The 24,614-nt window shown below is 37.1% G+C and overlaps 1 protein-coding gene across 5 annotated transcripts in view; it reads left to right on the top strand.

The window, feature by feature from the left end:
• The window catches only part of PIGN (phosphatidylinositol glycan anchor biosynthesis class N), a 103,054-nt gene that overhangs the window by 68,545 nt on the left and 9,895 nt on the right, over positions 1-24,614 (top strand). For all 5 annotated transcript variants that reach the window (XM_059409770.1, XM_059409771.1, XM_059409767.1 and 2 more), the window contains 7 exons: positions 524-626; positions 6,240-6,342; positions 8,163-8,249; positions 10,888-10,943; positions 11,236-11,311; positions 13,127-13,200; positions 23,381-23,423. In XM_059409770.1, coding sequence (XP_059265753.1) covers positions 524-626; positions 6,240-6,342; positions 8,163-8,249; positions 10,888-10,943; positions 11,236-11,311; positions 13,127-13,200; positions 23,381-23,423 — 542 coding nt within the window. The remainder of the gene's footprint in view (positions 1-523; positions 627-6,239; positions 6,343-8,162; positions 8,250-10,887; positions 10,944-11,235; positions 11,312-13,126; positions 13,201-23,380; positions 23,424-24,614) is intronic.

The raw sequence follows: 24,614 nt of genomic DNA, 5'->3' as shown, positions 1-24,614 counted from the left end.
CCTACTTGTAATCTCTCTCTGTCAAATAAATAAATAAAATCTTAAAAAAAAATGTGAAGTTTCATCGCTTCTAGGTCTTTTGGCTAAGATCAAGTGTAAAAATGCAAAGTTTCAGGGGTAGCTCATTTGGTTAGGACCTGACTCTTGATGTTCACTCAAGTCATGATCTTGGAGTTGTGGGATCAACCCCCGTGTTGTAGGGCTCTGCATTTAGCCAGGAATCTGCTCGTCCCTCTCCCCTCTGGCCCTCCTTCCCAGCACCACCCCCTCAACTTCTCCACATACATGCACACACTTGTGCACACGTGCTCACTCGCTCGCTCACTCTCTCTGTCTCTCAAATAAGATCTTTTTTAGGAAACATGGAGTTTCCAATTTCTTACAAAAATTATTAGGATAAGTATAGCCCATTTAAGAGGTCACAGAAACAATAAATTCTATAAATGACAGTAGGATTGGTACTTCTAAACTCATGTACATTGTGTTTATTGTACTGACACGGCCCTGCTTTGTTTCACTGCAGCCTCTTCCTTTGTCCTACCACTGCTGAGTCCGACAAGTCTCTTTGAGCGACTGTTCAGCATCCTTCTTTCCTCCATGTCAGCCTACCTGCTGCTAAGCACAGGGTATGAACTGTTTTTAAATTTTAATTTTTAGTAGCAAGCTTTAAATGATCTTGACATTTCTCTTTGAATATTTTACCTCTGGAGATGAAAAATGTATAAATCTTGGGGAATAAATTATACATATTTTCTGCTTCATAAGAACTATATATAAGTTGATCGTAAATCCTCTGCTTTCTTTTTCATATGCTCATAGTATTGCCTGTTGTCTTTGTCTTTCTGTTTATTTCCTGAAGATGCTGAAATGTCATTTCACTACCATGTTAAAAGTTCTGACTGATTATGGAGAAATTTGAAGTCTCAAACAATGAGTTAGAGCTGTAGCATTGTTACATTCCTTTCCTGCACTTCAAATTATACCTTGATTTGTTCATTCTTATTTGAATATACCTTTTATTTTTACTCTTACATATATTTGGTCCAAATATTCTTTAGATTCAGAAACTTTCAGAATATTTTCTCTGAAGTTAAAGAATCCCATTTTATTTAAGATTTAAATTTTCTTGCAAAACAAAAACTGGCAGCTTGCTTTGGGGTAGATCCTGAAGGGATCTAGTCAGTGAAGCAGTGATACAATCTCCCTACCTGCTTTGAAGAAAAGCATTCTTTACTTTGAATTTTATTTCATCATTATTTAAATGCTTATGAGGTGAGCAATGTGTATGTTTTAACAACATTGTATAGAAAAGACAAATCAGATTACCACCACTCAAAGATAGCTCAAAATTTGGCCCAAATAAAGGATCTTAATCCCAACTAGACTAAACCTGGGGATTGACCGTTGTGCTATCAATAGATTATTCCCAGTTTAGATGATTTTGGGTCCAAAACTTAGGTTCATTCTTTGAGAAACTTAGTTGGCCTAATTTAGAATTAGAGGGATGTTCTAAAAAATCTTTTCATAATAGGCCCTAACATCCTAAGTGAACTAGGCCCCAGGAATTCTTGTCCCTAGATAAGAGATGGTCCAGTAGTGTACAAAACCTTCTCCTAACAAAGCTCTCCACACCTTCTGCCTTGTTTTCTCCCTGCATAACCAGACCTGACACACAGATGTGAAGACGTAATGGAACATGGAAACATGGAAAGCAACATGGAAATTTTCACCAGTTACCTAATAAGATTTTAAGAGGTGCTTGGTTTGAGACTTAGAATTTTGAACTTTCAGATAAAACCTGAAGTCTATCAGCATATTCTTACTCAAGAGTGATAAACATAATGAGGCTTTTAAACTGTTCACTTTTGGGGTGCCTGCATGGCTCAGTTGGTTACGTGTCCAACTCTTGACCTCGGCCCCGTCTTAATCTCAGTGTTGTGAGTTGAAGCCCTGTGTTGGGTTCCATGAAACCTACTTAAAAACAAAAACAAAACTGTTCACTCTTTCCCCCTTTATTGGTGAAATTTCAGGATAATTTACAATCAGAATCCATCAAACTATATATGAATTAGTTTTTAGTCTAGATGAGAAGGCAAAAGACAAAATAATTTCTATTGTAACTCACCATTTTGGGGTGACATGAGTTTCTTTAAGATATCTTCCCTAGAGATTGCCAAAAAGTATGTATTTGAGAGGGTCCAGAAATATCTGCCAAATTCTACAGTCACTTAATAATCAGTAAGTCCTTTTCTTTCTTGAGCCTTCACATTCTAAAGCAGCAAACAAATTTGAAGGAATGTGTAGAAGATTTAAGAAATACAAATCTAGGAATGGATCTGGTTTCCTGGATTAGAAAGGAAGGAAGGAAAGAAGAACAGATGATTAAAGTTGAATTTTGAGTGAAAAAATATTTCGGAATGTATAATGAGTTAGTCATGTAACTTACATTGGGGATAAATATGATAGTATTTTAAATCATCAGTTTCATAGTCATAAAGATACCAAAACATTATCAGAAGCACATTTAATTTATTTTAAGAAAATCTGAAAAGCAAAAATTCATGTATAAAAACAGAACAATAATGATGAGTATAACCTTATTAGTGAATGTATTAAGAAATATATTATTCAACATCAGAAAGTGTATTTACCTTTGCAGAAAAATGCAACAGAAATAGCTTGAAACAGCACAGTCTAACATTTTCAATTAGCCCAGTTTTTAATTTAAAATCAGTTTTGCAAAACTTATAGCCCACCTGATTGTTCTACATAACTATTTTGGACAATCCGGAGGATTCTCTATGTAAATTAGTGAATCGTCAGATTATAAAATATTGGAAGAAATGCAGTTTTATTACTTTACAGAAAATACAGTAATAGTTATCCTAAATTCTAACAATGTATCCTTGATTTAATGAATAAAGAAGATTCATTTTAATCAGCATTTCATTATTTTTATGCAAATGGAGGCTATTGAAATGCTTGAAAGTAGTTCTCTTAAGTTTGTTAAACATTTCTTGCCAAAATTGTATTTATATTATCCATTTGCTTAACAAACTATAATACAAAGCTAAATGCCTTTTCTGCCCTGCTGAATTTGCACAGAGACCAAACTAGGAGATCCTAATTTTGTAAGGTTTTACTATGTACACTGTGAACCTGTGATGACATTTTATTGGTATTTCAGTTTATTAATTCAAATATGCAGACTTTATACAAGATATTGTCTAAAGAAATAAAGTCCCATAAGACGATTGTCTTTATCACATTTATTCATCCACATTTTAACAAATGAAAATGATTATAGTTTATAGTTTCTGAAAGGAAATGAATCTGTAGCACCATTTGTAGAACTATGAAATTTGTGTTTTCATATATTAGGAAAGAATTCTTTCATATATAATTGCAAATATTTTTTAAAATCTTGGTCCTCTTTTGCTTAGAGTACACACCTTCTTCATTCAATTAATCAACAGTTGTTTTTTCTTTCCCATCTCCAGTGTCCTGAACACTAGACTGATAAAAAGGCAGCACAATTAGCTTACCCCAGGTGTCTAATAGAGTTGTAAGCTGCTATAAAGTAAGGACTTTATTTTACAGTGTTAGGCACTTACAGAATGCAACAGTTAAATTATTGTGACTTAATTAGGCTGGGAATTGTAAGATATAAAGAATGGCTAGGGAAAGAATTTGAGGAGGGCAGCTGAATTTGTGCCATCAGGGACTCCTGTGGAAGTTGAACTAAATTTTAAAGAATGGCTAAGATACAGGAATTCTACGTCAACATTTGTTTCTCAATTATTTTTTAAAAAACCATTATAAACGTAGTATTGATCACATTTTGGAAAGTATGGATAAACGGGAAAATCACCTATTAACCCTACACATCCTGCTGATATTCTGATATATTTCTTCTATCCTTACTCTATTTGTCTTTTTTTAACATAGTATTAATCATACCATATACTTACTATTTTATCTTTTTTTTCTACATAATATTATTTTAAGATTTATTCATTTCTTTATTTGAAGAGAGAGAGAGGGAGGGGGGCAGGGGCAGCAGGAAAGGGAGAGAGTCATAAGCAGACTCCACACTGAGCACAGAGCCCAACTTCACAACCTTGAGATCACGACCTGAGTCAAATCAGGAGTCGGATGTTTCACCAACTATGCTACCCAGATGCCCCATACCTAACATCATTTTAGAAGCATTGTCCCAGGTGGTTCATAGGCTTCCTAACCATCATTTTAATAGATATTTAATATTCTGTGATGTGGATGAACCTTAATTTATTTAGCTATTCCTCTATTTTTGGTCATTTTATTTATTTACATTTTTTTATAATATTTTGAGTTACGTTTTCGTGTCAAGCTTTCTATATAGTTTCTATTACTTCCTTTGTTCATTTCTCACATGTAGTATAGGTGGTCATAGAGTATGAATTTATTTTTTATTTATTTTTTTTACTTCTGTCTTCAGAACAGTGCCAGTTTATAATATCACCAGCAACTGCTGAGAGGTCCTATCCTTCACAGTATTTAGTATTTTCATTTTTAAATAAGAACATCAGTGGCTGTTTTAATAGGTCAAAAATGGTACAGCTTTGTATACATTTTCTGCATCTGTTTGACTAATGATACTTTTTCATGTATATATTGTCTGTTCATATATTTGGGTATTCTACATTTTATATACCAGGTGATTTGTGTATGCTTTCTGAATCCAAATACTTCCTTCTCCCTGGTCTTCAGTTTTTATTTTTATGATCAGTGATAGAATTTAAAGCATTTTGCTTATTTTGTCGTCTCATGTCTGGGAAGTAGCACCGAATGGAACAGAGTTCAATAGGTGAAATAGTTGAGGAACGCCTGGCTGGCTCAGTGGGTTAAGCATCTGCCTTCGCTCTGGTCATGATCCCAGAGTCCTGCATCTGGCTCCTTGCTGGGCAGGGAGCCCACAGCTCCCTCTGCTTGTGCTCTGTCTCTGTTTCTCTCTCTCTCAAATAAATAAATAAAATCTTTAAAAAAAAAAAGGGGGGGGGGTGAAAAAGTTGAGAGAAAAAAAGTTATTTGGGTTTGGTTTGGTTAGTTTGATTTTGTTTAGTAACTCCCGCTTAAGTAACTGACTCAGCGAATCCTTACTAGCTAGGCCTGCAGTGGTGACAAGACTGACTCAGCCAGAGCCTTTCCAGATTGGCGAGAAAGGCATGCCCGTGAACATGTGATTAAAATGGTGGTTGAAGAACTGTAACAGGGTATTTGAGGGATAACAAAGGTGACACATTTATCCCTAGGTAGGCTGGAAGAGGATTAGAAAAGACTTCTGTCACTGTCGTAGCTCATGAACATTTCTCCTTTGTCCATATTACAATCACCATTAAACTAGCCAAGAGATGTACCATACGTTATTTAATCACTCCCTAGCTTGTTTCCTGACTTTGTTTTTGTTTTTCCCTTCTGTAGACAGTATTACAACAAATATCTTCATATGAGGAGAATTCTAGTGCCCATAGTGGATTATCGTCTCAGGGTAAATTCCTAGGAGTAACATCACTGGATTATGTTACATGAATATTTTTGAGATTCTTGATGTAGTGTCCGATTGCCTTCCAGAAATTGTTTATTCCTATGTAGAGAGTGTGAGAGTTAGTTTTCATTATACTCTTGTTGACATTATTGTTTTTTACCGAATAAATGTGATAAGTGAATGTCTTATCTTCTATTGTTTTAGTTTCCATATCAGTTATCAGTAAGGGCAAACATATTTTTATGTGTTTATTGGTTCTTTTTTTTTTCTTTCTTAGAGATTCCATATCACACCCTTTTTTTTTTTTTTTTTTTTTAACTTGGAACATTAGTCTTGCTCTTCTGGGTATATTAATGATTTTAACTCAGGCATTGTCTTTTTACCTCCATCTTAATGTTTTCTTTCCTTTTTTGTGTATTTACCTTATGAGTGATTTCTAAATATCTCAACTATTTTAAAAATTTAAATGATCTCAGGATTTAATACATTTCAAAAAAAGATGGTGTTGGAGTTGATATTTAAATGTTCCTTTCCTTTCCCACTTTCTTCTTCTGGAGAGCCTAGAAAATTTAAACTTTGTGATATTGTGACTTTGAAGTATTATCAAGGTTGTTTTAATTTTGCATAAATTTGCATTTTTACTTGTTTAATGTTTTTTTTCTTTTTTTTTTTTTCACCTCCTACTGCCACCCCAAATCCCCTTGTCCCTTAGGTATGAAGCTCTCTTTCCATTAGTATTGTCATGCTTAATGTTTGTGTGGATACAGGTGGAACAAGAAACCCTGCGGCAACCCAGTGTTTCCTATAAACAGAAGGTAGCTTGTCAAAATCATTGTTGCGTTTATTTGAGAATATTAAAATATTCTCTATTCTGTACAAAAGTTGCCGTGTTATTTCATCAAAAACTGTGCACCATTTAAAACAGTCGTAATTAAGTTAATGATTAATAATCAAGTTAAGCAGTTTTTAAGAAAATTGTTCATTTACAATAGAAAAGCATGATTTTATACTTTTATAGGCATTAAATAGGTTGGGTTATTCTTAGAAATTATTTGAGAATCCCTGATGTACAAAAACATCAATGAAGGAGTGGAGGAGAAAGAATGCTCTTTATCATATTTTCCTCTGTTTTCATATCTCATTTTTCTTTCCCTCAATTTATTGTAGTCACAAGAATATTTATGTTGTCACAAGTCAGTGCATGAATTTGATCATAAGGCGACATTTATATTTGCAGTGTTGTTTTTCTCTTTCTAGTGGTCCTACTCCAAATTGCTTTTTCTGCCAGCCTAGTGATCGTGGCCTCAGTCCAAATCTTAGGCCGTTTATTCAACGGAGTACACTTTGAATTGGCTAAAAGCCAGCTAAATTTTAAGGACACATTTATCATACTGAGCTATGGAGTTAAATTGATGTCTCTTGCCTTTATTTTAGAACTGGAGGTAATTATAAACCATTGGTGGTAGCATATTTACAGTTTTACTGAGGTCAGATAAAATGAATATTGCAGAAAAACACCTTCATAGTTGGTCCATTGATCCATCCATAACCGGTTCCAGTTGAGCTTACAGAGTAATTGGTCATTCAAAATAATTAATTTCAATAATGAGGAAACTGTATTGAAGTATATTAAATAATTACTGGCTTTTAACATTAAGCCCCAGAATATTAAAAACAGTACAGGAAAACAGTTTTGTTCAGATTCTAGTAAATGGTCAGACTATCCTTAATAGTAGTAAATATTTTAATATTAAATAAGTAATAAATTTAAAAATGAGGTTCAGTGTCATTTTAAAAATTCTGTTTTTTAACAGAAAGCAGGCATTTCTTTTTATAGAAAGGAGTATTAAAGCATCCAAAGAACTTAGTGGAAAATTACATGGTTAGTGGAGGGAGGGGAAAGTTTCCCCATGAGTTTTTCTGTTTGGGGGAGAAGGGGATTAAGCGAAAGTGCATCCTTCTTGTTGAAATTGAGTGACTGAAATTGAATGGCTCAGTCTTTGGACATCTGCCTTCGGCTCAGGTCATAATCCCAGGGTCCTGGGATCAAGCCCAGCTTCAGGCTCCCTGCTCAGTGGGGAGCTGCTTCTCCCTCTCCCACTCTACCACCTTGGGTTCCCTCTGTCACTGTTTCTCTCTCTGTCAAATAATAAATAAAATATTTTTTTAAAAATTGAGTGACTTTCTATTTTACCAAAAATAGGAATATTTTGCATTTGTATATAGAGAAAATAACTAACAGAAGAAGAAAGAAACAAATATTTGATTTTATCATGTTTTTTTAATATGATACTGTAGCTAGGTTTTAGAATATCAGGACACTGAGAAAACAGGACTTAAAGAGTTCTATAGGGATTTAAAAGTGAAGCATTTATACAGGATAAGGAAAAGCCCGATTCTTCCTTTTATTACCCATTCAGCAGTACTACAGCTCTGTTTTAGCACATTATTAGCAATGTATTCTAACTTTTAGCAGATTGAATTAAGATGTAATTAAACTATAGGAACAGCTTTATTGTTAGTTTTGTCAGTGCAGGATAACTTTCCAGCTATTGTTCCAGACTGGAAGTTTGCCTTTGAGGGTAGGAGTAAGCGAACTGTCCTATGTGCTCATGTATTTCTTACTGTCTCATAGGTCACCAGCCTCCAGTTCACCTGCAGTCCTGATATTACCCAGTTTCGACAGCTCTATCTGGATGATGTCCGCAGGGCCTTTTTCCTTGTATCCTTTGTTTGGACTTCTAAGGTGCTGTAACCTGCCGTGTAGTGGAGTAAGGCGGGACTTCCGCTGCTCACGCCCACTTGGGGGCCATTTAACTCCCTCTCAGCCATAATTTTCTCATACGATCCACATCTTTAAAAAATGTTGAAACTGCAGAAAAGCATGCAGAATGATATAACAAGCAAATGTACATGTGTATATTCCTGCCATCTAAGAGATCAACAATTACTAATTTGTCACACGTGTCACACATTTTTAAAAAGTTAGAACATTACCGCTAAAGCTAAAGTTTTGTTTTGTTTTTTTTCAATTCCTGACTCCATTCTAATTTCCCCTCATCCAGATGAAACCACTATAATGAGTTTGGTTTGTGCTTTCTATGTGTGTTTTATACTGTGTTCATGCTCTATGGCCTCTACCTCACAAGGTTTTTGAATCACATCAGAGGCAGCATTGCGTGGAAATTGTTAGCGTTAGAAGTTTGAAAGACAATACGGCAGAATAAAGTCCCATTTGGGAAGGCTGGCTGACTGGCTTCAAGAAATTTGGGGGGAGGTATTATTTCCTTTGACCTTACCGTGGCGCTGTCCTTCTTCCTCTTGCCTCTGGCCTCGGTTTTGCTCTCTCTCTCTGCGGACTCCTTGCACTCACGCTCGACCAATCCACACTTCTTCCCTTGTACCTTCGCTTGAACCCTGCCTCCTCCTGAAGTATAATTTCATTTTGTCTTTGTTTACTACCAAGCTCCTTAAAAGAAAAATCTGCAGTTGCTGCTACCATTTCCTCTCCACTTACGTACTGTACCCCTAAGCCTTGGGCAGTGCCTGGCACACGGTAGCTCTGTGAGTACGTGCCCCTGTCCCTGCCGAGGCTGTGCCGTCAGTGGTCTGCAGGGGCTCCCTGACGGCACAGTCCGGGCTTCGATTTCACTTGACCACTTACAACATTCAACTCTGTTGACTTCTCTTCCTTTTCCGTTTCCCTCCAGGACATGTTCCAGGTTCTCCTCTTAGCTTTTATCTCATCTCTCTCCTCCTTCATTAGAACATACTCTTTCTTTGTCTGATCCTGAAAGATGTTCTTCTCCAAGCTCTACCCTTAACCTTCTCCCCTTACCCTGCCTAGACGCTGTCACCCTCTCCTGTAGCTTTGACTGACACCTCCATGCAGACAACTCTGAGATTTACTTCTCCAGCTTTGACCTCTCTTGACCTCACGAGCCATATGTCTAATATCCTGCTGAGCATCACCAAATGTATGTCCCAAACTGACTAACAGTCACCCACCCCTCTCCAAAGTCTCTCTGACAGGCCTCATCTTATTGAACGGCCTCACCATATTCCCAGTCACCCAGGCCATCAAACTTGTCATATTTAACTACTTCTTATCCAGTTCTGAGGTCCCACCGTCTCCCCTCCTTCTCTGTCTCTGCTCCCATGCATCAGTTCAGACCTTCCTTGCCCCTGCCATGAACTACTGAAATAGCTTTCCAATCGTGTTTCCTGCCTGTAATTACTTATCTCCCTGATTTGAATATCTCACTGTCACTTGTGTTTCTTGTATCGGTCATCTAAAGTGTTTCTGGCTTTTCGTTGTCTCCACAGTAAAATTCAAGGCTTTTTATTGATATGCTACCAATCTGTGTTCCTGCTTTATCTTCGGTTGTATCTTTCAGTAAACCCTAAGCTTCCATCATACCTCTCAGTTTCTTCACTATGTCTTTTATTTTCCCCATTGACCTTAAAGTGCCTCTCATATCCTTCTGTGTATCTGCATAATCCTATCCTCCGAATCCGAGTGAGCACTGAGACTATTTTATTCATATTTATGTTCTTAGTGTCTAATTTTGCCTCTGACATATACTAGACAATAAATGTTGGTTGGTTGGTTAGTTGATTGGTTGAGTGACTAGATCCTTGAATACATGTGAGGTTCAAGTGACCAACTCAAATGCCACCTTTTCACTGAAAGTTGTCATAATTCATACATCCTCATCAGTGTTTCTTTACCACTTTTGTGTATATGTGTCTAATAATAAAATAGCTGACATTTATTGAGTCCTGTCAACGGGCCAGCCAGTATTTTCTAGTGCTTTCCTAGCAGTTAGTTCTTAAGACACCAACAGGATTAGTATTTACCTTTTACTACTGCACTAAAACAAACATAAGATTAAAAAGTGTCCAAAAGATGTCTGACATTTGCTCGTGTCTCATTCTCCATTGAATTATTTGAGAACATGGTTTCTTATTTTTCTCTGAGCCTTCCAAAGAACTAGCAATTTCACATGTGTTGGGCACACAGCAAGTATGTATGAGCTGAAACAGTATTTCTCCTGAAAATATCTATCTCATGCACTAGGTCTCTGTTCTTGTGAGAAAATCACCAGTGGCCAGCTCCAGATACAATACTCTGATTTGCTTTTGCTAGAGAAGAGGAAAATGGCCTCCCAAAGACACTTGTGACAAAGATAACCTCTCATGCCTCTGGTTCTTAGCACATTCCCTCTTCAGTCTGGTTCTTTCAAAATGCATTCACAAGGAGGTATAATGGAACATTCACTTGCAACAGTTTATGCCCACATGTGCAGGGTAAAAATCAAGTTATCCTCTTGTTTTGGCATTTCCTTAACTGTATTTAGGTTTTCTTCTTAGTGACAGCATTTTTTGGAACTGGGAACATAGCTTCTATTAACAGGTAATTTTAAATGAAAAGAGCATATTTATAATGAAAGATAATACAAGTTAGGATTTTGCTCCGTACCGTGGTTTTTTATACTGAAGGGTATTTTGGAGATTGGTATGTTACTGGCGCATAGAGATCTACCTCATTCATTTTAGTGGCTTCCTGATATTCTTGATACAATATATGCTTGTGTTTTAATAAGAGTAGTTTCAGAAAGTTAGTTTAAGCATCCTTTTTAGTAGAACATTCTTTTAAAGTTACAATGTGAATTCTAAAATCTTTTTTCTTTATGTTGGTTCCTTAGCTTTGATCTTGCCTCTGTCTATTGCTTTCTGACCGTGTTTAGTCCTTTTATGATGGGAGCCCTGATGATGTGGAAGGTTAGTTTTCTTATTTTCCTGTTTTCTTAAGATATTGATTATCAATTCATCGTGACATTAAGATTATGTAACATTATATGACTTTAAGACTATGAAGTCATTGTGACAGAGTGAAATAGCATAGAAAGAAGATACCTTCACAGACGATGCTGAATCGGAGTTGGGACCCCTTAGCTTTTACTCCAAAATACAGTTAACCTTTTTGCTTTATCCTTAAGCCCATATAAATTCCAGAGTACAGATTCTGTGTAACTCCTGGGAAGTCCTATCACAGACGATTAAAGCCCATGGGGAAGGGCAGTGCAGATCAGAACCGCAGTGCTCCCAAAGATTCTGTATGCTCCCCACGAGACTACCCACATGTTGTGATCTTTTCTCAAAATCCATGTACCTGGAATTAGTTGGTAGACTTCACAAATCCGTCACTGAGTGCTTACATCACTGCAGCAGCACCAGCTGGGTGCTGACCACACCACGATAATGGCAAATTTCTCAGCTTTGGAGGGTCAGACTCCTATGGAACGTAATTCACGTTCTCCCCTTTCTTCTGTCTCATTCCCTCTGCCACAGTGCTTGGCACAGTTTATGGAGTTGGTATACATCTGGCTAAAATCTAATTACCTTCTGTCAGATCACATAAATACTAATTGTTAAAAGTATGTTTCTCTTAATTGGATTACTCTCCTTTTTTATTACTGTGTTAATAATTAATAAATATGGGACTATATTTGAGATAGGACCTTTAAAGAGATACTTAAGGTAAAATTAAGGTTACCAAATGTAACCTTAGGAAATGTTAAAAAGATGTTTTTCTCATGTTCCAATTTCTATTGCGTTATTTTATTTTTTTATATTTACCTGTTGAGTTATTTTAAAACATGCATTATTTCTTGAACTTTCATTTATGTTTTTAAATGATAATTGCTCTTTTTTTACTTTCCTGGAGGCCATTGGCCTTTCGTTAAAAATAAGAAAAAAGTAAAGAAAAACAAAAGTTTAAAGTAGAATATTAGATCTTTATTCTCCAGCCTCATTCAGAGCTTTCCTGAAAAAATGCACCGGACGGCTCTTTTTGACTAATGTGGCCAGAAGTGAAGGTTCTCCCAAACTATTTTAGTCTATGTCCTTCACTTGAAGGAGTCTTACACGGTGCTGAACACCATTTCTTTTCCATATTTTTTCTTTATTATACATCAAGTATATATATATATTTTTAATTGGTTATTAAAAGCAGTATCTCATAATATTAACAGCATTAGCTCTGGATTATGGGTTTTCAACCAGTATAAATTATGATATACTTTTCTCAAAATTTTTTAACAAATACTTTACAGTGAATATGAATTATATAATCAGAAATAAAGTTTCATTAAGATAAATGCACCAGGAGATCATGTTTATAGAGTTATAGTATCAAGTGACCAGATGGATTCAGGGATCTGTGAATCAAATTATCAAGCTCTATAATTTATCTGATTTGGGTATTTTGTGCCTCTCATACTCTCTCAGAAACATTTGAACATGGTCCTTAATTATTATAATGAGTCAGAACAAAAATTTGTATTAGGTTTTATTTGGAATAAGTGTTGATATTTATCTTTTTATTCTATATACAGTATTGATAATAGATTTTTAAATCCGTTTCATCAGTATTCTATGTGACATCGATGTCATGGTTTTATTTCAGAGTTTGCTCTTCACTAATAGAGATAAAATTTATTTGAGAAGTTGAAATACTGCAGAAATAACATTTATTTTTAAGTTTTTCAAATGTTTCAGCTACCCACGGCATGTTTTTTTTGTCCTTTTAAACAGATTTTAATCCCCTTTGTTCTTGTGATGTGTGCTTTTGAAGCAGTTCAGCTAACTACCCAGTTATCATCAAAAAGGTAAAGTGAATGTTTATGAAGTGTTGGACTTGCCCATGTTCAGGCAGTAAGAGTAGGTATGTGATTGCTACAGTGCTGTGACAAAGGTTGCTTATTACAAAAATGAGAGAAAAATGTTGTACCCTTATAGCCAGAGTTCAACTGTCATTAGAGGAAATTAGTTGATTAGAGCCCCAGCAGACAAATATGCTTTCTCAAGAATAAAATGTTATTAAAATATTATTCAAGCCAGTGAAGAGCTTCCCTAGAAAACAGTAAAACATAAATGTTAAATTATAGTTAATGACTTGTTGATTATAGATATAACTGTGGTTACAAAACACAAGGGATATCATTCTGTTTTCTTTAGGGTTATTTATTAAGTATGTATGAAAGAAATGTACTAGTATTATTTCATTTTACTTTAAGTCAGCTGTTCTACATGTCAATAATTTACATTGCTTCTTAGTCTTATTTTTTACATATTTGACAAATGGAATGGGAATTATTCTTTCTAAGTTTTGAGGAATTTCTGGAGCAGTCAGTCTTAAGCAATCACGACTCTCAAAGAGAAGCTATTAACTAAACTATTTGCTTTTTTTAACTAATAAAATTGTCTCATCAGCACAGGACTGATCAGTCTCTCTGAAAGACACTTGAGATAAATATGAAGCTTCTTAGCAGTTCCGTTATTCTTGAATCAAACTGGCATATTCAGTGCTGAAAGAAATAACTAATATTAGCATAAATTTGCATGTTCTTTTTGAGGAGTTTAAGCTAGAACTGGGTTTAGCATATTATTATGCATATGCCATAATAACAAGTATAATTTTAAAAGGTTTTCTTCCACTGTTTAAAAATTGTAGAAATTTCTTTCTAGTTCAATTTAGTATTTTGTAGGATATTTACATAAATTTTTACAGTGAAAACATTTATACCTTGTCAGTATCACATAAAAAATAGTTACTTAGATGCAATTAAAAACTGGTAAAACACGTACTTTCTTGCATCTCTGTTAGTGGATACATTTTTTTTAGCAGGGATCTTAAGGGATTTTTTTTAGCAGGGATTTTAACTCAGAGGAACTGGTTACATGTGGAATGAGAAGTAGAGGTGTGTTAAGGATCTGCCTTCTGCTCAGGCAGGGGTCCTGGGGTTGGGATCCCTGCTCAGTGGGGAGTCTGCTTCTCCCCCTCCTTCTGCCCACCCCCCCCCACCGCCACTTATTTTCTCTCTCTGTCAAATAAATAAAATCTTAAAAAAAATACTTTTGAAAAAAAATGATGCCTTTGGTTATAAATAATGAAAATCTAACCTATCCCCTCCTATCAGGGAAACAGTTTCTTTCCCAAATGCCTCATCCAACAGATTTCAGATTATGTCTGAATGAACTCTGACGAGCACACATTCATTCTAACCTGGAAGGTGATTAGAGAGCAAGAAGTAGTAGTTTGGAATGGGTGTGGGAAACAGACAACCTCAAGGGCCTGTTAAGAGTTGAGAAAGGTATTTTGAGGCTAATCCACTTCACAGCTTGAGATGACCTGGAACTTCCTCACCTTTAGAAAGCAACAAAGCACAGGAGAGCTGAGGAACAGCTGAGAAAGAGAAGGTTTTAGGACTACAGAAGCATTTGACAATCAACCAAATAAGGAGACCTAAAAGGGATAATTCTCTGTTCTATATTTGATTACATACTCAAATATACAAGAGAGCCATGGATAAACAGTAGTGATTGAAAAAAAGAATTTGGGGAGGTCAAATTGTCAGTAGTGTGATCTAGCAACCAAAAAGCTTCTCATGCCCTGTACTAACTGAAATGAATATAAGATATTTTGACAATGTCATTTAAAATATACTATTCTGTTTTACTAGATGTTTTGATCTTCAGGATAGTATGCTTCCATATTTAGGAATCCAAATTTGAATCAGAATTCTATCTATATTCAATTACTTTTATTGCAAGAGCATTTTCTAGGGTAAACTATATTAAGCCAGCTTAATTTTTAAATTAATTTTATATGAAGTGAATATTGTAAAATTTTTTAACAAAGAGGGGTGCCTGTGTACTCAGTTATTAAGCGTCTGCCTTTGGCTCAGGTCATGATCCCCAGGGTCCTGGGATCGAGCCCTGCATCAGCGGGAAGGCTGCTTCTCCTCCCACTCCCCCTGCTTGTGTTCCCCCCTCTCTCTGTCACTCTCTGTCAAATAAATAAAATCTTTTAAAAAATTTCTTAACAAAGAAATTTGGGTTCATTTATCTAATTTTTGTCTATCTTAAAATCTATGAATTTTAGTTTGTGCTGGTGTGATTTCTTTTGATGGTCATTATCTCCAGCAGGTCTAACTAATTTACCTGGGTCAGAGTATAGAGGGGTTTTTGTCAAGAAGATTTGCTTCTTCCATCATTAATGTGTCACTTACAGATTTTACCCTGGTGGTTTTAGCTTTCTCTGGTGTTATTTGGTGGTTTAGGAGCAATTTTGTAGTGTTCTATGGAACTCAAAGGTAGAAGTTCTCATATGTCTATAAGAAATGTCACAATGTGTAGTAGTAGCCATTTTCATTTTTATTTTATGCTGATTACGTCTACCATTCATTTAGCATATAATGTTTTGAGTTTCTATTACAAACGGCCACTGCTCCAGCTGCTGGTAATACAGTGGTGAATAGAGCTTACCATCTACTCAGTGAGATGAATAAGAAATAAAACAGTTGCCATGAAATGTCAGATTGTGTTAATGTCAGGAAGAAAAATAGATTGAAGGGGAGACATTTAAGCAGAGACTGAAATAAACACAGAGTGTACCATGAAACTAGACGAGAAAGCACTTTCAGGTAGAGGGTGTGGAGCATACACAGGGCGTGAGGTGAGACTGGGTGTAGAGTGTTTGCAGAGCAGCAGGAGGGCCGCCCGTAAGCAGAGTGTGCTAGCAGAATTGTAGGAAGGACAGTTGGAGAGATAGGCAGGGGCCAGATCATAGGAGGCCATTTTGGCCATAGTTTGGACTTCCGAATTTTTCCTAGTTGTGGCAAAAAGCAATTGGAAGGTCCCAAAGACTCCGTTGTCTGTTCTATGGCTAATACCCTTAGGAGGACGAGAGTAAAAGTAGGGAAATGGTTGGAGGTGACTATTGGAGGTGAATGACCTTAGTGGGTTGGTGGAGGTGATAAGAGGCAACACTCATTATCGTTTGTATAAAAACCCAGTAGCATGCATTTATTTCTTGAGTCAAGGAGTACTCATGGGACAGTCTCAAAAGATCTAGTTGCTCAGTAGCATGAAAACAAGAGATAAAATATCAAAACTAACCAGCTTTTAATAGAAATATTTCCAGAACAAGGAGAGCAATAACCCCATCCTACGTCCATAGTAATTTGGTCACCATAAATGTTAAACACTGTGTCACATTGATACCTTCCCGGCTGAACAACATATGAGTAAGCAAGGGAGACGAAGGACACATTCAGGAGGAAATGGCAAGCATGCTGAAGGCTTCCAGAGTAGATAGTGCCTTGGGGAGATAATGTGCATCATGGCTAGGAGAACAGGTTGTGAGGCCAGACTTGCTATGTTGAAATTCTGCCCTTGAGGCACCTGGGTGGCCCAGTCAGTTTAGCATCTGCCTTCGGCTCGGGTCATGGTGCTGGACCCTCAGGATCAAGCCCTGTGTCGGGCTCCCGGTTCAGCAGGGAGTCTGCTTCTCCCTCCTCCTCTGCTTCTCCCCAGCTCATGCTCTCTCTGTCTCTCTCAAATACTGTCTCTTTCAAATAAACAAAATCTTAAAAAAAAAAAAAAATGGAAAAGAAAGTTGCCCTCTCACTAGCTGTGTGACCTTGGACAACTTCCCTGTTCCTTAGTCTCCACATACTACTTCAAAATTTGCTCAGGGAAAGCTTTTTCCTTCTTGTTAATTGAGTTTTAGATCAGACATCATATTCTCTGATGAACTTCTCTTACCCAGCTGCCATCGCCTCAAATTCCTAGCTAAAATTAGGTAACTCATACAGTGATGGACCTTTTTTTTTTTTTTTTTTTAAGATTTATTTATTTGAAAGAGAGAGAGAGAGAGCATGCCTGCAGGGGGAAGGGCAAAGGCAGAGAGAGAGGGAGAGAGAAACTTCAGCAGACGGCACACTGACTGTGGAGCCTGGTGCAGGGCTCCATCTCATGACCCTGAGATCATGACCTGAGCTGAAACCAAGGTTTGGACGCTTAACTGACTGTGCCATCTAGATGCCCCATGATGAACTATTTCTTACTTTCCTATTTCACACCCTATTGTGGGCTCAGTTGTGTGCCGTCCCCCATCCCCATACCAACAAAGCATATGCCAAATGGGACTATATTTGAGATAGGACCTTCAAGGAGATAATTAAGGCAAAATGAGGTCATGGTGGGCCCTAGCCCAATATAAATGGTGTCTTTATAGGAAGAGATTGGAACCTCCCCACACACACAGAGGAGAGTCCATGTGAACACAAAGGAAGAACATGGCCATCTCCAAGCCAAGGAAAGAAGCCTCAGAATGAGAGCACCCTGCCAACACCTTGACCTCAGACTCAGCCTCCAAAACTACAAAAGAATACGTTGCTGTTCTTGAACTCCCTGGTCTGTGGTACTTTGTTATGACAGCCCAAGCAAACTAATACACATCCTATGAACTCTGAAAGGGCAGAGATTCTATCTTTCACTGTGTCTTTAATTTTATCTAAAGTTTTTGGTACAAGGAATGAAAAAGAAACTAGTATATATTAGGCACCTACCATATGCAGGCACTGTTTTAGATACTTTACGTAGATTACTTAATTTTCTTAACAGCGCTATGAAGCAGGTATTACTTTGCCCATTCTACAGATATGGAAACTGAGGTTAAGAAGATAGTAAGTACCCTAATCAGGTGTGTCTTACTTTGAAAGGGTTGCAGAACATCATCTGTGTCCTACAAGAAAATGTGGTTTTAGAAAAACATCTAAAAATGTCAAACCAAACCTCAAAAAAGATTCTTGAAAGTCTATTGCATTTAAATTGCATTTTTTTGTTTCAAGTTCTTATTTAAATTCTAGTTAGTTAACATACAGTATAATATTGATTTCAGGAGTAGAATTTAGTGATTTATCTCTTACATAACATCCATTGGTCATCACAAGTGCCCTCCATTGGCCCTCCATTTGTTCTCTATCATAAGAGTCTCTTATGGTTGCCTTCCTCTCTTTCTTCCCCCAACCATGTTCATCTGTTTTGTTTCTTAAATTCCACATACAAGTGAAATCATATGCTGTTTGTCTTTCTCTGACTTGTTTTGCTTAGTGTAATACACTCTAAGTCCATCCACATCATTGCAAATGGCAAGATTTCATTTTTTTTTTGATGACTGAGTAATAGTCCATTGTATGCACATATACCACATCTTCTTTAGCCATTCATCAGTCAATGGACATCTGGGCTCTTTCCATAATTTGGCTGTTGTTGATGATGCTGCTATAAACATTGGGGTGCATGTGTCTCTTCAAAACAGTATTTTGTGTCCTTTGAGGGTAGTTCTATTTTTCACTTATCGAGGAACCTCTATGTTGTTTTCCAGAGAAGCTGCACCAGTCTGCCTTCCACTAACAGTGTAAGAGGGTTTCCCCTTTCTCTGCATCCTCGCCAACATTTGTTGTTTCCTGTGTTAATTTTAGCCATTCTGACAGGTGTGAGGTGGTATATCATTGTAGTTTTGATTTTTTTTTAAGATTTTATTTATTTATTTATTTATATGACACAGAGAGAGAGAGAGAGAGAGAGAGAGCGAGATCACAAGTAGGCAGAGAGGCAGGCAGAGAGAGAGGAGGAAGCAGGCTCCCTGCTGAGCAGAGAGCCCGATGCGGGGCTCCATCCCAGGACCCTGGGATCATGACCTGAGCCAAAGGCAGAGGCTTAACCCACTGAGCCACCCAGGCACCCCGTAGTTTTGATTTTTATTTCCCTGATGATAAGTGATGTTGAGCATCTTTTCATGTGTCTGTTAACTGTCTATCTGTCTTCTTTGGAATGTCTATTCTTGTCTTCTGCCTATTTCTTAACTAGATTATTTGTTTTTTGGGGGGTGTTGAGTTTGATAAGTTCTTTGTAGATTTTGGATACTAACTCTATCAGATATGTCATTTGCAAATATCTGCTCCCATTCCTAAGATTGCCTTTTAGTTTTGTTGATTGTTTCCTTCACTGTGCAGAAGCTTTTTATCTTTCTTTTTTTTTTCTTTCTTTTTTTCTTTCGGATTTTTTTTTTTTTTTTTTGTGAGAGAGGAAGAGTGAAAAAGGGAGAGAAGGAGGGGGGGGTGAAGGGCAAAGAAGAGGGAAAGAGAACATCTTCAGCAGGCTCCATACCCTGTGCAGAACCTGACAAGGGGCTTGATTTCACAACCCTGAGCTCATGACCTGAGCCAAAATCAAGAGTCAGACACTCAACCAACTGAGCCACTCAGGCACCCAAAGAAGCTTTTTATCTTGAAGACCCAGTAGTTCATTTTTGCTTTTGTTTCCCTTGCCTTTCATCATGTGTCTATTGCTATGGCCAATGTCAAAGCCTGTGTTTTCCTCTAGGATTTTGATGGATTCCTGTCTCACATTTAGGGCTTTCCATTCATTTTGAATTTACTTTTGTGTATGGTGTAAGAAAGTGGTCCAGGTTCATTCTTCTGCTTGTTGCTGTCTAGTTTTCCCAACACCATTTGTTGAGGAGACTGTCTTTTTTCCATTGGATGATATTCTTTCCTGCTTTGTCGAAGATTAGTTGACCATAGTGTTGTGGGTCCATTTCTGGATTTTTCTCTTCTGTTCCATTGATCTTTGTGTCTGTTTTGGTGCCAGTACCATCCTGTCTTAATCCCTGCAGCTTTGTAATAGAGCTTGAGTCTGGAATTGTGATGCTTCCAGCTTTGCTTCTCTTTTTCAAGACTGCTTTGGCTGTTTGGGGTCTTGTGGTTCCATACAAATTTTAGAATTGTTTGTTCTCGCTCTGAAAAATGCTAGGGGCATTTTGGTAGGGATTGCATTAAATGTGTAGATTGCTTTGTGTTTCTTTTTTTCTTCTTGTCTCAGAAGAACCAGAGCCATAGGGTGGAATTTTTATTTCACTGATTTTGATTCAAAGAAGGAAAGTATTTTGTAATTGGGTCTATGTAAGTTGGAGTAGATTCAGTAACTAGAACCATTAAAGCCCATGCTAGGCAGAGCTTTCACTGGGACTGTTACTTTGAGAATTGATGCTTTGTTCAGAAGGCTTTACCGAATGACCATTGTGTTCTCCACATACTCTTAGTTTAACACACTTATTGTGTGTCTGTTATGTTAGACTTGTTTTAAATTATACATAACACTTCAATTAGATATGATAAGTCTGACTTGTGCTATATGTCTGTGTATGTGAACTACTGAGTGACATTTCTATATTTTAGACCTATAGTTTGAAAAACAATTATGTCTAAAAGAAGCCAAGGATGATTCCAGAACAAGCGTACTGACTTTAGACTAGTTGAAATGGAACTGTGTAATGCAGTTCAATGATTGATCACATGAGTTTTCCCTGGAGGAAAGACTTTGTTAGAACATTAAACTTGTAAATGAGATGAGAGAAATCTAAGCTTTCTTACAGCTCTGTATTGTATACAGAAACTTTAAAAATCTGAAAATACTTTTCATTGTTGTTTTCTGTTTGGGCTTAAGAGGAAAGCACTAGATGATAAAAATGATTGCATTTTTCCCTTTTATTACCTAATTGTTATGATACCTTAGTGGGGGAGGGAAATTTGTCCATTTCTTCTGCAAATAAAAAAGCTAAGTTTCTGTATTACATATGAACATTAAGTTCTTCGTTGCCTTGTTAAGGAAATCAGGTAGGCATGCTGTGACTTTTTTTTTTTAAATCTCAACCAAGGGACTCCTGGGTGGCTCAGTTGGTTGAGCGGCTGCCTTCGGCTCAGGTCATGATCCCAGCGTCCTGGGATCGAGTCCCACATCGGGCTCCTTGCTTGGCGGGGAGCCTGCTTCTCCCTCTGCCTCTGCGTGCCTCTCTGCCTGTGCTCACTCTCGCTTCTCTCTCTATGACAAATAAATAAATAAAATCTTTAAAAATAAATAAATAAATAAATAAATCTCAACCAAAATTTTACACCTTACATAAAAATTAACTCAAAAGAGACCGCAGATTCAAACTTTTAGGAAAAGCATAAGAAAAAATCTTTAAGGTTTGGGCTAGGAAAGAGTTAGACTTGACACCAAAACCATGATCCGTGTAAGGAAAAATTGATAAGTGGGACTTAATCAAAATTAAAAGCTTTTGCTCTACAGAAAAGAAGATTCTATTAAGAGAATGAAAAGAGAAGCTACATAACGGCAGAGAATATTTACTTACGAACTATGTATCTGACCAAGGACTACTATCCAAAATAAAGAACTCTCAAAACTCAACAGTAAACACCAAACAGTTTAAAGAGAAAATGAGCAAAAGACCTGAGGGCGTATATAGATGGCAGTTGAAGCTGTTCAACATTGTTAATGGTGAAGGAAATGCATAGTAAAACCATGGTGAGATATCATTACACAGTGATCAGAATAGCTAAAAATTAAAAGTAGTGACATCAATTGCTGGTAAAGGTGCAAAGAAATTGCTCTCATATATTGCAGAACATATATTACATAACTGCTCTGAAAAGAGTTTTCTTTTCTTTTTTTTCAGGATTTTATTATTTGTCAGAGAGAGAGCACAAGCAGGGGAAGCAGCAGGCAGAAGGAGAAGCAGGCTCCCTGCTAAGCAAGGAGCCTGATGTGAGACACCATCTCAGGACCCTGGAATCATGACCTGAGCGGAAGGCAGGCATTTCATGGACTGAGCCACCCAGGCATCCCATAGAGTTTTAGTTTCTTACTAAGCCAAACTTGCAACTGCCATAAGATCCAACAGTTACACTCTGTAGCATTTTTCCTAGAGAAGTTAGAACTTATGTTTGCATAAAAAACTCTACTCAAGTGTTTATAGCAGCTTTATTTGTAATGTCTTTCAGTGTTTGAATGGTTAAGCAGACTGTGGTACATCCATAAATGGAGGGCTACTCAGCAATAAAAAGGATCAAACTACTGATACATTGCAATTCTGTAGATGAATCTCAAGGGAATTATGCTGAGTGAAAAATACAATCCCAACAGGTTACAAGTGTTACGTAAAGGATTCCACTTACACAACACTCTCGAAACGACAGAATTATAGGAATGGAGAACAGATGAGTGGTTTTCAGGGGCTAGGGGTTAGGCAGGAGGTCGTTGCAGGGACGATAGATGTTGCTATAGAACAGTATCATGAGGGATGTTGTAATGGTGGAAACATTCTGTATCTTGACAGTATCAGTGTCAATATCCTAGTTGTGATATTGTACTGTAGTTTTATAAGATATTACCTTGGAGGAAACTAGGCCAGGTGTACATGAGATCCCTCTCTATTGTTTCTTTTAATTGATGTAATTATCTCAAAATTAAAAGTTTCATTAAAAATCGTAATTCTGGGCAGCTGGGTGGCTTAGTTGGTTAAGGTCCGACACTTGATTTCAGCTCAGGTCATGATCTCAGGTTCGTGAGATCACGCCCTGTGTTGGGCTCTGAACTGAATATGGAACCTACTTGGGATTCTCTATCTCCTTTTGCTCTTTTACCCACCCTTTCCTCCTCTCCCCCTCTCTCTCCAAAATAAATAAATAATAATAAATAAAAGGGGCGCCTGGGTGGCTCAGTGGGTTAAAGCCTCTGCCTTTGGCTCAGGTCATGATCCCAGGGTCCTGGGATTGCGCCCTACATTGGGCTCTCTGCTCAGCAGGGAGCCTGCTTCTTCCTCTCTCTCTACCTGCCTCTCTGCCTACTTGTGATCTCTGTCTGTCAAATAAATAAATTATTAAAAAATAATAATAATAATTAATAAAAATCATAATTCGCATCCTTTTCCTACCATTGAAATACATATTCAAAATGTTAAATAGCATCTTTGAATTCCAGACCATCACTGCGGGACAGTCACCCATTAGAATGTGAAAAGAGCCCTTCTCTAAAATAGTATTTTCAGAAGTAAAAATACTAATAGAAGATTATCTGATTATTCTCTTTTTTATTTTAATGTGCTTTAAAACTGTGCCTGTTCTAGTACATGTAAACTTTCTTTATTTTTTTCCCCAGGCTTTTTCTCATGGTTCTCATCATATCAGACATTATGGCTTTGGTAAGGCATTATTAGATATTCAGTATAAATAAGATTGAGAAAGTTAAGTGCTGACTTAATTTAATCAAGGGAAATCTGAATGCATTTCTGTGCATGAAATCTTTAGATATTAAGTTTTAAGTGCTGGCATAAATTACACGTATAAATTACTTTCTTTTCATATGACTTATGCAAAAAGGGTGTTCTTCTGAAGGTGTCAAAAGTCTTACTTGATTTATTTGCATCTGTCATTTTATACCTAGTCTTCCATGGTGCATTGTGTCTGAAATGAGCCTTCCATAGGAAGTTCACAGAAAAAGCTAACTTTAGATTTAGGTAATACATCATTTTCCTACTTGAAATGTTGATTGTTCTAACCCTTCTCTAAGATTGAGAAAACGGAGGAAAGGAAGGAAGGAAAGAAGAAATAGAGCTTTTCAAGTGGGAAGATGTTTCCAAGTTAATGACTCTCCTAAGTGAGTTCTGAGTAAGGAGCACACAGGTGGGCCTCTTGTATGTAGTATATTAAGAAAAAGAACCTACTTTACACCTACAAGTTTGGGGGTTCTCAAAACTGCCCTCAGGTTTGATAATTCACTAGAAGGACACAACTCCTGGAAAACAATTATATTCACAGTTATGGTTTATTATAGGAAAGGATACAGATTAAAGTTATCCAAGGGAAGAGATTCTGAAGGCAGAGTCTAGGAAGGGTCCAGCTGTGGAACTCTGGCCCTGCCCTCCCCGTGGAGTCAGGACGGCATTAGAGCATTCGTGTGTGATGCTCACAGGGCCTGTTGCCAACGAGGCTCACAAGAGCCTTGGTGTCAACTTTTTAATGGAGATCAATCACATTTTGTTCCCATGACTGACCTTTAACGTTCAGTCCTTCTAGGGGTGGAACTGATACCACATGGCCCAAAGCCCCCAGTATAAATCATGTTATTAGACAGTCTAATGGCTAAGGCCCCCAGGCAAAATACTCCCATTAAGCATGACATTCCATGGGCCTAGAAATCACTCCAGGCAGCTGAAGGCAAAGGCCATATTTCTCTTTGGGTTAAGCTCGTTCTTCACTATATAATATCCCATGCCAGAACAGATGAGAGACACCAATGGACTAACTTCCCAATCAGATTCTTAGTCACTTGGTTTAGGTGAGAGCATTTTTGTGTTCTGTTGAATTGGGTATTTGGTATGTATCTGAAATGG

This window comes from Mustela nigripes, chromosome 8, assembly GCF_022355385.1.
Source record: "Mustela nigripes isolate SB6536 chromosome 8, MUSNIG.SB6536, whole genome shotgun sequence".
Classification (NCBI taxonomy): Eukaryota; Metazoa; Chordata; class Mammalia; order Carnivora; family Mustelidae; genus Mustela; species Mustela nigripes.
The sequence above is the reverse complement of the archived record's forward strand: the minus strand, read 5'-3'. Positions and strand labels throughout refer to the sequence as shown.